At 41.4% G+C, this 17,319-nt stretch overlaps 1 protein-coding gene and 1 long non-coding RNA gene across 3 annotated transcripts in view; both read right to left on the reverse strand.

Moving 5' to 3' along the window:
* The window catches only part of ift27 (intraflagellar transport 27 homolog (Chlamydomonas)), a 16,504-nt gene extending 16,248 nt beyond the window's left edge, over positions 1-256 (reverse strand). The window contains exon 1 of one of the 2 annotated variants that reach the window (XM_034216125.1): positions 66-256. In XM_034216125.1, coding sequence (XP_034072016.1) covers positions 66-99 — 34 coding nt within the window. In that variant the 5' untranslated portion in view covers positions 100-256. The remainder of the gene's footprint in view (positions 1-65) is intronic. The other variant, XM_034216124.1, reaches the window with a different exon arrangement.
* A 16,144-nt stretch (positions 257-16,400) lies between these two features.
* LOC117546041 lies at positions 16,401-17,019 on the reverse strand. The gene is made up of 2 exons (XR_004568928.1): positions 16,752-17,019; positions 16,401-16,572 (listed from the first exon to the last, which is right to left on the reverse strand). It is a non-coding gene; the product is annotated as an uncharacterized LOC117546041 (long non-coding RNA).
* Between the last annotated feature and the right edge of the window lie 300 nt (positions 17,020-17,319).

A 17,319-nucleotide genomic window follows, 5' to 3' on the forward strand; every position in this document is an offset into this window, starting at 1 on the left:
CTGTTAGCTCAATGCTAGCCCTGTTATCGTTAGCAGAGGGCTAAACTGAACTTTAAAAACCTTACCGACAAGCAGACATTTCGCCCTGAGCTTCACCATCACTGCAGACACCTTCCGAACAAGTTATAATAACTATTTAGTGACATTAAAGCCGCCGAATTAGCTCTTCTTTTTCGTTTTTAGCCGTCTGTTGTCAATGTAAATATCTTCTTCTAACGCTGTCTCCTAGCAACCAGCAGCACAGAGGTTTCATTGGTCCAGGCAGCGAGCAGAGCGTGACTGGCGTCGGCTTTGATTGGCTGTCTGTGATGACGTAATAATAGTATATGTGTTTGAGGTTATTTTTCCCCTGAGTTAGTCTTTAAGGCAAGCTTAAAGGTGGGGTAGGTAATTTTGGAGAAACCAGCTCGAGTGCGCCAGAGCCCTATAATAGAAGAGTTGCGACAGCGGAAGTTCAAAATGCTTGATCGTCACGTGGTTCAGAGAGACTCAGAAAGTTCCCGGAAGTTCGTGGTGGGCCATTTGAATGCATTTATAACAGGAGATAGAAATGCAATTTTTGGTAATTAGTGGTCAATAAAGGTTTTGATTTGCAATATTTACACAACATATCGATATGTGTATGGAGTTACATCAATGTTTAAAAGTAAGTAACATTTGCTAATATTTGAGGATTAAGATAAAATAAGAAGTACTTTATTGATACCAACTGGGGAGATGTTTACGCTGCAGCAGCAAAAGACAAGGCATTGTACATTAGACAGTTAAAAGACTACAATTAAACAATCGAAAATGTAAACATCTTAAATAGAAATAAAATAGCATTACAAAAAGTAGAAAATATACATAGATAGTGTGTACAGCTCTCTTACTTGTATGGTAGTCAGAAGCATCACATCCTAATGTTTATTGATATATTTAGAGGGAGGGGATGGGAAGGAAGGTTTCAAAATTGTGATTAAAATATTTTCTTTCATTCATGGTGGTTTCAGTAATCCCCTGGTAATCGAGGACATAAGTAATCTCAGAGCCCTAGAGAGATAAGAGTTACGACACTCCCATAGACCTCCGTTGTAAAAAATGGCGGCACCTACTTCCGGGGTATGGACATCGAAATAGTTCCAAATATTGTCATTTGGGCGTTGAACCTCAGTCACTTACATTACGGCGCGTCGATTAGTTCCAGAGGTAAGTTGCTGAAATATCGAACTCTTTTGAATTGTCAACTGTCTATATTGTATCAGAGGCCCTTTATGATGCTTATACTGGTCTTCATTTGTATATGCACAGCGTAATTATCTATATTTTATCTTGGTTGTTACAACCAATTTAGCTAGCATTGCCTGCTAGTTAGCTAGCGCGACTTCGTCAGCTTTGAAGGTAATATTTCAGTAATGAATCGCTAGCAGCTTATATATCTATGATGATTTAGATTGATTATGTGTTTTTATTGTTATTTTGGTTTTTATCTGCTGAACCTGATCGTGTCAGCCATCCTTAGTCGGCTTTTTCTGTATGATATGACTTAACTGCTAGCACTAGTAGAAATGAGGTGGCATTTGTGATAAATATTTCATTGAATTTTGGGATACAGGGTTTCCCACACATAGACTATACCTGGGCGGGCCGCCCAGGTATATTAACGGCCGCCCAAGTATATTTCGCGACCCATTTAGTTTTTTTTTTTTTTTTTTTATAAATTTTTTTTTTAATGTTTTTTTTTTTTTATTCGTCCGTGACCACGACGCCATCTGCGATCGATTAACTTGTAGACAATGATCCCTCGCTCCCTTGCTCTGATCTCGCCTCCTTCTGGCCTGTTAAGTGGCCTGCCTCACACAGGGTGACTGGCTGTCCACATGATGTGGCCTGCCAACATGGCCACTGTCATACAGATCATAAATCAAAGCCCTTGATTGGTCTCTGTGTGTCATTCAAGCTCGGGATAACCTCAGCTCAGGTGAGGTAAAGGACTCTCTGAGTGTTTAGATAGTTAACTTAGTCTAAGTTCTCAGTGGGTCTCAAACGGTGTGGTCACCATTTATGTAAACACATATTTCCATTTGAGAGGGTAGTGATTGGTCTAATGGAGAGTGAGGTGGGCTGAAGATCGGAAGGCTGTGAGTTCAAATCCCGCCAGGAACACCACCACTAGTGTGCCCTTGAGTAAGGCACTTAGCCCTTAGTTACTCCAGGGAGAATGTCCCTGTAATCGGTCATTATAAGTCGCTTTGGATAAAAGCGTCAGCTAAATGAAATGTAATGTGATTAGTAAAATATGCATGAATAAATAAATAAAAAGTTAACTAGGTGAAAAAAGGTAAGATACACTTTTAAAACTTGTTGAGAGAAAACTAGTCTTTGCTGCTGCCTCAAAGAGGAGGGGGGGAGAGGAGGGAGACAGGAGAGGCTGATTCAGGAGCACAGACACACTCACAACTATAAATGAACCAAAAATAAATTAACAAGTTTCAGTGTTTTTTTCATATTGGAAATGGGATGTTGTTGGTTATGGCCTTGATTTTATGATTATTGAAATGTATACAGTTCTGTTAAATATAGGTGTTTCCATAGATCTAGTCTCTTTATTTCCCCCTCAAAATGCACCAGATTGATGCATTTAACTCCAAAATAAAAAATAAAATCTTACCGGGGGGGCATGCCCCTGGACCCCCCTAGAGGATTTGAGGTCGACCCCCACTAAAAATCACATGGATAGGTTCCTAAATACATTAATAAATACATTTATTTTTTTAAATAGTAACCCATTTCCATATGTTCATGTGTGGGTAGTAGATTTAAACTATAGGGCTATCATTATGGACCCTGCCTGTACCTGTACCTGTTCGCTCTGCCATCGCGTGAAGGGTCTGCTAACAAGCGACCAACAGAAAGGTTAATGTTGTTGCACGTCACCTCAACCCCCCCCCCCGCTACCACCACCCCCCAAAGTATATTTCAGATCTGTGGGAAACACTGGCAGTTAATGGACCAGCACCAGAGGCATTCCCATACACACAGGCGTTGGAGCTGTTCTTCATGAAATCCCAGAAGGATGAAGTGCTCTGACAAACAGTGCCATCTTTGCGCAAAATGATTATACCGGAAGGAAAAGTCAATAAATAATGTTGTTAAAACTTTTTTTTTTTTTCGCGCCCCCCCCCCCCCCCCCCGCCGCCTCCTTGCCACCACCCGCCCAAGTATATTTCATATCTGTGGGAAACACTGGGATATACTAACATTTTATTATGTGACATGTTGACTGTACTTTGTTTTTTTTTGTACTGTTCCTTGTTAACTCATCTGTACTGTACAACTAGCCTAGCGCTACTTTTTAATGCTTGATGGCATGCTAGGATAGATTCCTTTGTATTGTAATATACACACTAGTTTAATGATTGTTCTTCAAAGGTATTATTCAGTCTTAAACAAATAATAGCCTACTGAATAGGCTACTCTACAGCAGTGAATGAAGGATGAGCCTAAAACATGGTCATGTAAAAATGTAAAACGTATCTAAGTAATAGGCTACCAAGCTTTCCGTTGTCACCCTGCCTCTCCAAATGCAAAACTGTCAATAAAAAGTATGCAATAATGCAATTACAGCTGAAAAAGTACTTGGGTGTGTGTGTTTTTTTAATATATATATTTACCATTCAATAACGCAATCGCTGCTGTCTGTCTGTCCCATAGAAGAACATGACAGCGCAGCGCAACTATACTACGGGGGTCCTGCCAACCCTATGTCCTCAGTTGTTGGAGGTTCCGCTGGGGATCCTGCCAACTCTATGTCCTGTCCCGTTGGGGGTCCCGCCAACTACTCTTCTGCCGGGGGTCCTGCCAACCCTATGTCCTGTCCCGTTGGGGGTCCCGCCAACTACTCTTCTGCCGGGGGTCCTGCCAACCATATGTCCTGTCCCGTTGGGGGTCCCGCCAACTACTCTTCTGCCGGGGGTCCTGCCAACCCTATGTCCTGTGCCGTTGGAGGTCCAGCCGACTACTCTCCTGCCGGGGATCCTACCAACCCTATGTCCTGTCCCGTTGGGGGTCCCGCCGACTACTCTTCTGCCGGGGGTCCTGCCAACCCTGTGTCCTGTCCTGTTGGGGGTCCCGCCGACTGCTCTTCTGCCGGGGGTCCGTCCAGGTTCTCGTCTACGCCTGACCCGCCAGGGGTTCCACCAGCTCCTGCCCGACCTTGTAACTGGCCTCTTGAGTTCCCCAGTGGCCTTCGCCCTCGAGCCCGGTCTCCTGAGTTCCCCAGCCGAGGACTCCACCATGAACTCTGCCTTGCCCCCGGGCCGTCCGCCCGAGACACCCATCATGGACTGTGCCTTGCCTCTGGGTTGTCGTCCCAGACCCGTCCTCCGGACCCCCTCCACCCACCCTTTTGGATATTTAGGATTTTTTTTGGACGTCTGGAATCCGTCCCTTGAGGGGGGGGGTTCTGTCACGATTCTTATGTCATGTCACGGTTTTAGTTTGGTGTGTCTGGTAATGGGTGTTTGCTGGTCCTTCTCCCTGTCATGTTTTCTTCCTTGTATATTGTCTGGTCCTTCTCCCTGTCATGTTTTCCTCCCTGTCGTTAGTTTCCCTGGTTTGTCTGATTGTGTGTCTCCTGTGATCATCAGCACCAGCCCCGCCCCTGATTGTTTTCACCTTTGTCTTGTCATGTGTTTAAATTCCCCAGTCTCCCAGTGTTCAGTGTTCAGTGTCAGTTTGTCTTGTCTCTTGCCATCGTCAGGTCTATGCTTTCTTTGTGCTCTTGAAAAGTTGTGTTCCTCACTACGTGAGCGATTTGATTTTGTTCTCATTTTTTGTCATCTCAACCTGAGATTCGATAGTGACCATTTTTTGTTCATCTTGCTTTTTTGGAAAAATAAAATATCTTACCAATCCTTTACCTCTCTCTCCCGGGTCGTGCAATTGGGTCCTACATCCTGAGTGTCTGAGTTCATCACACCATCGATTCCAAATAAATTGATGCGCGGTAGAAGAATAAATACAAAAAACATGAACATAACCTTTTAAGTTTATTTATTTGTATTATATATACTATTTTGTATGTTCTTTCCCACTATGACTATGTATGACATTAAGTATAGTATTCCTGTCATGCTGTGTTTTTTCTTTGTTATCTCTTGTTGGCTGTTCTGTTTGTCGTCTATGTTGAAAAATGGAAGCATGATTCCCACCCCAAAGAAGTCTGTACTGTTGCTTACACTTGTATGCTTCTTCTCAATACAAATATTTGAAACAAATAACATTATGTTACATTTGAGGGCTCCTTTTCTGAGGGTTCAAGCTGGAACCACGTGCTTTATCTAAGGACAGAGGGTCTAAGGACAGAGGGTCTAAGGATAGAGGGTCTAAGGACAGAGGGTCTAAGGATAGAGGGTCTAAGGACAGAGGGTCTAAGGACAGAGGGTGTCGTTTTTCTCATACTGATATTCTGAACAATCTGTGTTGTTGTATTTGCTGTAAAGTGTCTCTACTGTAGGCTATTTTTATTATATGTACAGCACTTTGGCTCCACCAAAAATCGTTTATAAATGTGCTATAAATAAAACTTGATTTGATTTGATGATCTGCTTTGAGTTCATTTATGAAAAGTGCTGGAGCTTGACTACATAGCATTTTTACAGCCTGATCTACATAGTAAACTCGAAATGAAGTTACATTTAAAATCTTTTTGTTCAGTAATCATGAAGTCTCAAAGGCACCCTACAGCGATATTGACCAATACTGAAAAGTCTCAAACAAAATTTAGTTTTCATACTATTTTCATGTTTGTATATTTATTCAGTGTCAGAGGACATAAAACAACTCAAGAGACAGAGATAACTCTTTAATGGTTATTAGCAAGATAGCTAATTTAATGTTCAACCAACAGTTTGTTTTCTTCAAGAAATGTCTTTAACAGTCAGGAATAAACAAAATAACCACTAACTTTGATGATGAATTCCTTCACTGTACATTGCTGATTAGGTTTTACAACATATGAACAAACCATAGCTGTGTTTACCTGATGAAGCTGGCAATGTAGACGTTAACAAATGTCGCCATGAGGTACTGGCAGTCGAACCGGTCCATAATGCCACCGTGACCCGGGATCGTGTTGGCAAAATCCTGGAAGAACAGACGACAGTACATGTGATCAGACTGCTGCTATGAATATAATATATATGGAGCAAAGACAACAGACATTAAAAGGGATAGTTGGAGTGTTTTGAAGTAAACAAACGTGTACAAAATTGCTACTTTGATCTTGAAGGCTCTCTTGAAGCCGCTGGCGAAGAATCCTCCAAAGGGTCCCATGATGGAGGCGAAGGAGGAGAGAGCGATGCTGTGGATCTGGAACGGATACAGACGCACCGTGGTCTGTGTAGACAAGGAACATGTGTCAGACTGAAACAGAGACCAGCAGTTCAATCAAACTAAACTAGTTACTAGTGCTTTGGCTAAAATAGGACAACAGGCTTTTAGTATCAGAAAAATATAATGAGGTTCAAACGTATGATAAAAACCTGGTGTTAAACGGGACTTCGGTTCTGTTAATATACTCTAGAAACAACATTTAGATATATTTTAACTTTACTTAATGAGTAACACAGGATTACAAATAAATAACATACAGTAGCTGACACAATTAAAACTAGCTGAAACTACAGGCTAGGTCCTGACATCAATGTAATAAGCTTTGAGTTTGCAATGTGTAATGTTTGACCTGTTAGGAATAAACCGTCTATATTTTTCTATAGCTTTACAGAGATGCTGTATTATATCGGTTTGGCATTGTCCACTTCCAAAGTGTTTGAAAGGTTGCTACACAAATACATTATTCTACAAATATTACGGATCCCTCTTGTTTTTTGGCATACAGGATTTGCAATATAGTGATTTTATTGTTTCAAAGTTACATGAATGTTTATATGACTTGTGATGCCAGAAAACAGGAAGGACAGATGAAGGTCAGGAGAGTCTTACTGGGTGGCAGTGAAGGACTCCAGGACGGAGGGCAAGGCGTAGTCCTGCAGCTGGAAAAGCTCTGACGGCTCGCAGTCCACCTGGAACTGGTTTTAGTCGTTGAACTCCACCGGGCAGACGAAGTGACGCCAGCCGGACATCACGTAGGAGAGCTGGGGGAGAACAAGCTTCAAACACTTCTTTTTTTTAAAGTATCAGTTTCTTTCTTGTTAATTTACAACTTTATTATGAGTTATTTCCCAGACTAATACACCCTTTCGCTGGCTTTGAACCGACATAGGCCCCAAAACACTGTAAATGTATGTGAACATAGAGCCTGGATTATGACCAACAATGTGTTTATACGTTTTTAAATCTGCAGTTTAACTTCCAGTCGTCTCATTATTAAAGTCAGACTTGCAGTGTGGTATGAAAGGCAACATAAATGAATAAAATGCAAAGCGTTAAATGTGTGCAGAGGGCGACACCATCAGGTCACAACTTGATTTGATCATGTTTATGTGCAAATGAAGAACTCTCACTGGTTCAGAACCTTTTTCCTTAATTGAGTCTCTTTTCTTTTCTGACGTTCTTTATGGGTATTTGACTTTATATGAAATACATAACAATAACAGTGCAGAACATCTCATAAACCTGAATCCAGAACAATACAACTGCAATAGTATGGATACAGTGAGATGTTTGCATGCATGTTGAGGCGATTTGGGCAGAATCCAGCAGAGTGGATCGTGCTGTTCATCCTATGTCATCTATATGTAAAGAAAACATATTTTAAGATAAAAGCTGTGAAACAGTCTAAATAATTGGCAGCAAAAATGTATGGCTGTCTTTCTACTGGGTCTCTCTTGGCTTTGCACTGGCTATCTTCTAGCTCTATTCAGGGTTTTGGTGGGGTGTTTTTCTAGCTCTATCCCTGATCATCTTCAGAACCTGAAGGCTCTATACGGACTATCTTCTGGTTCTCCTCTGGATCCGTCCACTATCTCTTGTCTCTGTCCAGTGAATTACACTTGTGTTACTGGAGCAGGTAAAGCATACAACAGATACTTTCAGCATCATCGGAGCACAAAGTGGAAGCTTGGACGAAACACAGCGGACTTCTAAACAATGAACACCCGCAACTTGGAAGAAATACAGTTGGGTTTTATGCGTTCTAATATTGCAATGCAAACCCATGATGTAATGACAGTAATTAAGAATAATTGATTCATTGAATGCTCATTTCAGTAGATTTAATCAAACAAAGCATAAACATATTGGACATGGCCTCAAGACTGTAACCTCTTCACATTCTGTTGAAATAGTCAATCACTAGCCATATCTCACCCATTGCTGTTTTGAATCATTAATGTACGGAGCCCCCTAGGGGACATGGAGAAGAAGAAAAAAAGTATTTTTAAAAAATAAAAATAAATAGTTTTGCGAGATCTCGCAAAACCCCGTTGCTGTTTGTAGACGGTCCCTAAGCACTTCTCTCCCTCCTCAAGCTGCAGATTGTGACCAATTCTTGATGTTTAGCTCGGATGACGGCGTGTATCGAACTGTTCTGAGAGAAACGACTCTGTAGCTCGTTGTCTATCTTGCTATGATTGTAAAGTCATGTTGTTGTCACAACGTTATGTTCATGAGTTATTGATCTGCGAAATTCGAATCTGTCAATAACTCAGCTCAGAGGGACGTGCATGTCCCCTCGCTCTGAGTGTTCTCTTGAGGTGTCTTCACTTATGTGAAACCCTTTATATATACAGTCTATGTGTGAAACCCGTGCCTATTGCCAAGCACTGATGTTAGGCTATATCTTTATATTTAAGGCCAAGCTCAAAGTAAAATCGATGAACCACTCCATTGTTGTGGTTTCTGTGTTGCCGTAGCAGCCGAACTGACCAGGAAGTACATTGAGCTAAATGAAAAGTATTGCGAGATCTCGCAAAACATTATTATTATTTATATTTTTCAAATACATTTTCTTTTCTTCTCCATGTCCCCTAGGGGGCTCCGTATTCATGTGTGGATGACAGTTGAACTGGATGATGTAACATGTATGCCATCTGCTGGAAATAAGACGTATTGCTCTGTTGGCATCGTTTGGACAACAAAAACAGAGTGAATCTCTCATTTCATCAACAATCTTTGAGTACAGACACCGTCCTGCAGAGAGCACACAACCCAACAGCACGTCTTTGGTCTAGCATCACTTTACAAAACGTTTGCATTAAGACACTAAGACTAGCTGGTCCCTTGTAAAGGTCAGTCCACCTTACATGAGCAGTGGGTGATCAGCAGGTGAAAGGCAGGACACGGGAACTTGGTCCTGAGGAGATGTAACGATTATTAAACAAGAAAGTTGTCGAGTCAAGGGGTCGAAGAAATGAACATTTGTGATTATGAGTGAATCGGTTGCAGGTGGGTGAAATCAGGCTTAGGGAGTAACGTATTACATGTAACGGCATTAGGTCATCAGGACACAAAATAGACAAATGTATTCCCTTACAGTTACAGAAGCAAAAACAATCAGATAACAGCTACATTTAAGTAAAACAGGGCTCATTATCAGGATAGCAATGATACAAAACATTTAGAAACAATATCATCCTATATCTCTATATGGAAACCTCAACCCACAATAAAACATTAAACATATTGTCCACTTATGTTGATAAAGATGGAGTTCATTTAAGTCTTATATGAATGTTGTGCAACAATGTTGATCCAGTCAGGCAGATTTCTCTCATGTGTGAACTGTCATAAGACTTATTCATAGTCCTCTCCATCAGCTTCTGTTTCCATGTGTTCAGCTGAGCTGCTGATTGGAGGCTCTGCCTCTCCGTTATCCTCAGTTTGAATTTCATTAAGCTGTGAGGACTGACACCCAACACACTTGTGTCTATTGACATGACTACGACATTTCAAAATGTTGTCACAAACATTGCAGCTGTATGTGGACTCTCATGTGTTTTGTTTTTTTAAACTTCCACTCTGTGAAAAAGCTTTCTCACAAATTGAGCAGCAAAAGGGTTTCTCTCCTGTGTGGCTTTAAACTCTCACTCTGTGAAAAACCTTTCGTACTGTAAGAGTCGGGAGGAGCTGATAATTTATTCTGGCAAATTACTCTGACCTACTAATTGACTTGACCGAAGTTATTGAGTCTATGTAAGTTTACTGCTTGGCTCAGATCCACCAACGTCAGCAAGATCTCACCTCTATTAACTCCCCGAAGAACCAGGTTCAATTAACTGCTGTTTCAATTCAGACAACTCTCTTAATCTGTTTAAGCGATCCCGAAGGATTTTGATATCAGTAAATGAGGTGTGGCCCTACCTAAGTGTGAGTGTGGCAGGGTGCAATCTTACCTTTGAAGCAGGAGAGGAGAGTGCAGATGTCTTTTAAGTTGTCCCAATCCAAAAGGTGGGATCAGTTTATTTGAAGAAAAATAGGTTCAAACTAATACAGGGTTTTTACCTTCTCTCTTTACACCATTATAATCATACTAATCCATGCTGTGATCATGTTCTAATATGAAACTTTAATTCACAGTTTTACATTTATTACCATAAATTGTAACTTCAACTGCCCAATTCAGTTGTGATTTTTATATAATTTTAGAGGTCTTACCTCATAAAAGACCGGTGTTAATAAAAAGCACATTCAAACTTTCATTCACCAAAACAGTTCATTCTCATTTCGACATTCGTATACTTCAACTAGTCCCGCATGAATTCGGAGGACCTTTCCTCACAGGTGGCAGGGTACTAACATTCAACAAACATCAATTCATTCCACTCATTTCACAAAGAAATTCACTCATCTTTTAACAAAGACATTTGAGAGATATTTACCAAGTTTAAGAGAACCTTCCCGAGAGCAAAAACCCAGCTCTGAGGGACAGAGTTTTTACTGGGAGAGAGTATACCAGGGGAACCCCCCCTCTCTCTCTCATTTGCTCCCTCTCCACCAGTGTCTTTATGCTCAAAAAACAGGATAGAAAACCTAAAGACACCTCCACCATACCCATATTTGTGGAAACTGGGCATGGCCTCTGATGTACAGGACTTGACATGACCAGACATATTCTATGGCTATGTCATAAGTAGGGTTGGGAACCGAAACTCGGTCCCAGATGAGAACCGATAAGAAAGTACCGGGTACCCATACAAAATACACAATTTCGGTTCTGCTTAACGGTTCCTGAACGCGGTAGACCCTGTATTCCACCGGGTCCGTCTGCACCGCGGTGACCCGGTGGAATACAGCAGGGTAAGGGTGGACTGGCCATCTGTGTGTTCTGGAGAATCACAGAACGGCTGGTCGTCAGCGGGCCGTTGACGGCCGGCACCGCCCTTCATTTTTTGAAACGGCATCATGTAAGTTAAGCTAACAGGCGACAGAGGTCCACAGTTGCCCGCAGCGAGGCTCCCCCCGCCCTCCCGTAGACAGTTCACGAGCTCAGTCACTTCATAACAGTGTTAATTTCGTCAACGAAAACTATGACGAAAAATGTTCGTCAACGACCTTTTTTACATGACTAAGACGAGACGATGACGAGCTAAAAATAGATTCTTGATAACGAAAACTATGACGATATGTATATTTAGTTTTCGTTGACGAGACGGGACTAAGGTGTTAATGGTGGACTATCGGACATTCAAAATGCAGCATATTTTCCCCCCAAGTGTCCGTCTTGTCGGTCAAAATGCATCTTACATTTCTAACTTGCAATATAATTATTTCCGCTCTCTTCACTCCAGAAGAGTGATCTCCCTGTGTCTCTCTGTGTGCGGGGGCGGGGCCTAACAGACATGCTGCAGCGGACACAGAGATCTGCCGGGGACGGAGCGTTCAGAGAGTATAGAGACACATTTTGACTAAAACGTTTTGAGTTTTCGTCGATTAAAACTAGACTAAAACTACGAAGGATAGAAATGACTAAAATGTAACTAAAACTAATAACCATTTTCGTCTAAAGACAAAGGCTGCGTTCCGATAATCCAAAAATCAGCTCCTAAATTCTAACCCTATCTCCTATTCATTGACCTCTGAGTGAAACGTCACGGGGTTAAGTGATATTGGATAGGATAATTCAAAAGGATTTAGGAGAAGAGACTGCGGTGCTTTAGAGAATCCGACTGCACTTTCACTATCCGACGTGTTTATGATGCACCAGCGGACGTCATAAATGTGCGTCTGCTGCTGTGGGGTAACCATGGAAACTACAGTTTTCTATACAGAGGACTACAACATGGATGTTTAATAAGAACGAGGGACTCATCTAGAGACTCTGTGCTCTGATGCTGTTGCTTTATGCTTTATGAACGGGGACAACAGAGAAACATATTCTTCAGGACCAAAGTTGGAATTGAAATAAAAAATGAAAGTGAAACTTCTGCTCGTCACCCTCTCCCTCCGGTCCACATTAATACAAATGATCCCAATACGTATGATTGATGAAAATATCTTAAAATCAATACAAATGTATTTATTATAAACGTTAGTCCTTAACATCTATCACTGTGTACATCACCATTCAAACATCTTTTAAAAGTTGAACAAACCACACGCTCAGTAAAGACTGTGAAATGTTGACTTTATTTGATCATTTCAGTAAAAACTAACGTTCATATTTCTCTCTTTGATTATAATACTGATGAACGTTCAGAACAAAGCACTTTGGCAACTTACCACATACGTTTTAAAAAGCTTAATAAGCACCGTAACTTTCATGATATAATTTCTCCCATTATCGTTTGTGTCCGTGAACGGCCGACTGTTGAGTGATGGCAAATGCTGTGGCTGCAATGCATTGTGGGGCAGCATTTTCTCCTCCCTTTTCGTCAAGGGAGGTCCAGTGGTTCCTAAGCTAAAGGAGGTTATAAAGGAAGTTAGAAACCTCCTTTCCTTTCATTTGGAGAATTGGACCGGCACTTATCATGGCTGCCACTGAGGGACTTCCGGGTCATTTCACTCCGTTTGGAAGGTTCCTAAGCTAAATGGACGATTGGACCGCAACCTAAGACTAAATCAAAAACAGCTGCCAAAATTAGCACTGCTTCATAACACCAAAGATAAATCGCGGTAAACGCTCTAAAGTGAGGCTCCACTACACTAAAAAAGAAAAAGACAAGGCACAGTGTAATGCCTGTTAATAGCTTGCCATAGGCATAGCTCTGCAGTTAAAATAAAGCACAGCTATTGTGCAATACATTTGTGTTGCATGTATATTTTTTATTTGTAAAAACGTCAGTTAAAGCTTAAAAGAATAGCTGTGTGCTTTCTCTCATGTGTGGATTCTCATGTGTGCCTTTAAATTTCCACTCTGTGAAAAAGCTTTCGTACAAACTGAGCAGCTAAAGGGTTTCTCTCCTGTGTGGACTCTCATGTGTTCCTTTAAATGTTCACTCCGTGAAAAAGCTTTCTTACAGACTGAGCAGCTGTGTGCTTTCTCTCCTGTGTGGACTCTCATGTGTGCCTTTAAATTTCCATTCAGTGAAAAAGCTTTCTTACAGACTGAGCAGCTGAATGGCTTCTTTTCAGCACTACGTCGTGGATCACTGACAGATTCATGTCTATTTGAGCCTGATGCAGGTTCTCTGGTCTCCTTCCAATCAGCACTGTGTTCAGTGTCAGGTTCAGAAGAGTCTCCAGTGTCAGGTTCAGAAGAGTCTTCAGCGTCAGGTTCAGAAGAGCCTCCAGTGTCAGGTTCAGAAGAGTCTCCAGCGTCAGGTTCAGCACTGTCTCCTATGTCGTCCTCAGTCTTTGGTTGTAAACTGCTCTCTGGATCTGAGTTCCTGGCTGGTTCTGGTCCTCGACAGTCACCTCCATCAGCTTCTGTTTCCATGTGTTCAGTTTGTCTTTGATGAGGCTGAGAGGACTGAGGTTTCTCTTTATCATCTTCACTCTTCACAGGGTCAGGAGTGAAAGTGGACTTGGTGGTATCAGCCTCATCCACCTCCTCACTGACCCCGAGTTCCTCCTGTTCCTGCTTAATGTGTGGGGGGGGCTCTGGGTCCTCCTGGTTTAGACTGGTGCTCCCCTCGTGCTGGTCAGGGAGAACCTCTTCTTTAACCACCACCACCAGCTGGACCTCTGCAGGAAACAGGAGACACACATTCAGAACAAACTGTTAAGTGTTAGCATTTAAACATCTTATCTCCATTACAATGAGACATTTTTCAGCCCTAATTAATGCCTTTGTTTTTATACTTTAATATTATCTTTATTAGTCCATCCTATTGTGTATTTGTGTTGGCTCAATTCACCTCATGTAGCCCCGCCCCTTTCCACTTCCAGTTAGAAATGACAAAGGGTCATTCTTCTGGTTTAGCACGAGCTGCAATGTAAACAATGAATTGTATTGGATCGTTCACAGCTACACTACGCCTATAGAATGGTAATACTGAAACTATATTGTAGGGCCATACCTATACGAAACATGTCTGTGAAGTGTTTTGCTTAAAATACCCCTCTTCTCCAGCCCGGTTCCACAAAGGCTGATTCCGAACAGCTGCTGCTAGCCACGCCCCTTTGTAGCATGCAGCTTTCCCCTGCTAAGAGAGTTTTCTACTGGGAGAAACTCAGCTAAACGCTGCCGTGATTAAATGCCATATTATGTTTCAAACCACTTCAGCATTATTTCTGAAACAGTATGCAGCTCAAAAATGTCTCTCGCAGGGTTTACCGCAGGGACATTACGTTACACATATTTTCTGTGATAGCATGCTTGCTAATGTAAACACAGACCATATTACTTCCAAAACACTCCGCGCATTGTTTCTGATACAGCACAAAGCTTGATCTTTCTTAAGTGTTTACCACTAGAACAGTGCCATTATATGTATTATATACAACAACTTTACTCTAAGTGCCTCCTGCAGACATCATGCTCAACATGGTTAGTGGAAAATCAGCTCTGTCAACACTGACACAATCTGCACTTTACAACGCTCTGTCTGTGCATGTACCTGTTGCTATCTGTCTGCTTTGTGAATATGTATTTTAGTATTGTTTTTATATATGCTTTTATCACCATATAAGCATCTACACTGAACACAAATATAAATGCAACACTTGCTCCCATTTTTCATGAGATGAACTCAAAGATCTAAAACATTTTCTATAAACACAAAATAACAATTTCTCTCAAATATTGTTCACAAATCTGTGATAGTGAGCACTTCTCCTTTGCCGAGATAATCCATCCCACCTCACAGGTGTGGCATATCAAGATGCTGATTAGACAGCATGATTATTGCACAGGTGTGCCTTAGGCTGGCCACAATAAAAGGCCACTCTGAAATGTTCAGTTTTATCACACAGCACTCATTAATCGACTATTCGGACTATTACGCCTTGCACAATTTCTCAAACGCTCTTATTTAGCCATAAACTTTTAGATGTAGCTTGAGGTTGTTTTAGGCATGTGGAAACTAACAATGAAGATGAATACCTGATTCAAAAATACATATTATTAAATTAACTAAACACATTGTGAACAAAACTAACATTGCTTTTTATTTAAATTAAATACATAATATTTCACATCAAAAGAAATAACAATGTTTTAACAAATCGTGTTAAATAATTTGAAGACAGAACTGTAAACAGAACAGCTGAAACTTTAACAAACTAAATAACTCTGTTACCTCTAATCATTAACCCATGTTTGTATCATGTAGTTAACTGCGTGTGTTGCTGCTAGCATACATAACACCTGACGTTGAAACGTTACTCGTGGACGGAGCTACAGAGCTGCTAGAAAGACAGTCGAACCCGGTGCATTCCTCCGTCTGGATGTGGAGCACTTTTGCTAAATGTTTAGACAAATTGCTCGTGTTACCGCCCTTACATGATAAACTCTTATTGCACTTTTGGCAACGAGCATCGAGACGGGTAAAGTTTAACCACACCTCGGAGCGAGTTCTCTCCGCCATCTCCGTGCAGTGTATTGCTGCATATAGCAGCTGCGTGTGTGTGAACTGCCCCGCCCCCTCGCACACAGACGGGAGAGAGAGATCTCTCTTCTGGATTGGAAAGATCGAAAATACATCATAGATGATTTTTTTTGTCTTTTTGCATAATAGAAACGAGTTGGCGACACTAAGACTGCGATATATAATGCTTATGTAGCAATAATACATGACATGTATTTTTTAAATGTCTCCGGTACCGATAAAAAGACCAATAACGTTGGAGCTTAACGGCGCGTAAAACACACGTGATGACGTCACCAACTAATCGACGACTGAATTAGTTGGCAACTTTGGTCGATTTTAATCGATTAAGTCGATTAGTTGTTGCACCCTGTAACGAAGGTAACTTCGTTACTATGGACTGACGGCTTTGGGGGCCTTGTAATATTGCACATGTGGGTTTGCACTTTAAATAACGACTTCCTTTTGCACAGTAATAATGTCACTCAGCACTTTAGTGAACAGTTTGCACTTTATTAGCATGATTTGCACAGTACAGTTTGACATGGCCTATTTGCACATTTTTATATAATCTATACTATTTATTGATGTAGTAGTTGTTAAATGATTAAACCGTATTATTTGGAATGTCGTCTGGCAGATGCTGGTCGGTCCTCGGCTCCACCTGAAAAGAGAGGGGAGTTATAGCGAGAGCGCCGAGAGTGTTTATGATTGTGTAAGATTGACAGCGGATGAGATTAATCATTGTGTGCAGATGTCCTGTTTTAGCGTGTATATGTCATGACATCAAGTTGCATTCATTGTAGAAGTGAACACTGTGTAAAGGTTACGTCCATCGCTTACCCATGCTGTTTCGTCCTGTGTCCGCTCCAGTGTGTTTGGCCAAAAGGTCCTCGGGGGAAAACAAACACTGACTAAAGAAGGTTCCGGGACGAACCAAGTGGCGGGATGGGCGTTCTGTTGTAGTTGGGAATGTATTTCTATATATTATGGTCAGTTATAATGTGGGTTTTGGGGTTAAATTAACAGCTGGCTATAAACCACTGATCATACATGCACAGAATATTATAGATTATTGTTATACCAATTATGATGACATGTGTATTTATAATGGCTCACCTGTGAATGGTTTCTCTCAATAAGATCCTCTATAAAAGAGCCAGTCTTCAGTCGGAGGAAAGTGGTGAACACCTCCATGCTGGCTGGCTGGCTGTTCTTTATGGTGGTTGTGAAATAAAGACACTATGGCAACTCTAGCTCCTCTCGTGTTTGGTTCTTTCACTGGAAATTCAGCCGCTAAAAGGGTCGCTGTCTCACACACCCCTAACAACTACATACAATTAATTCTACCAATCTCAGTGGGAACTGGATTAGGGAGGGCTCGAAAATATTTCCAATTACACAAGGGGGC

The sequence above is a fragment of the Gymnodraco acuticeps genome, unplaced genomic scaffold (genome assembly GCF_902827175.1).
Source record: "Gymnodraco acuticeps unplaced genomic scaffold, fGymAcu1.1, whole genome shotgun sequence".
NCBI classification, from domain to species: domain Eukaryota; kingdom Metazoa; phylum Chordata; class Actinopteri; order Perciformes; family Bathydraconidae; genus Gymnodraco; species Gymnodraco acuticeps.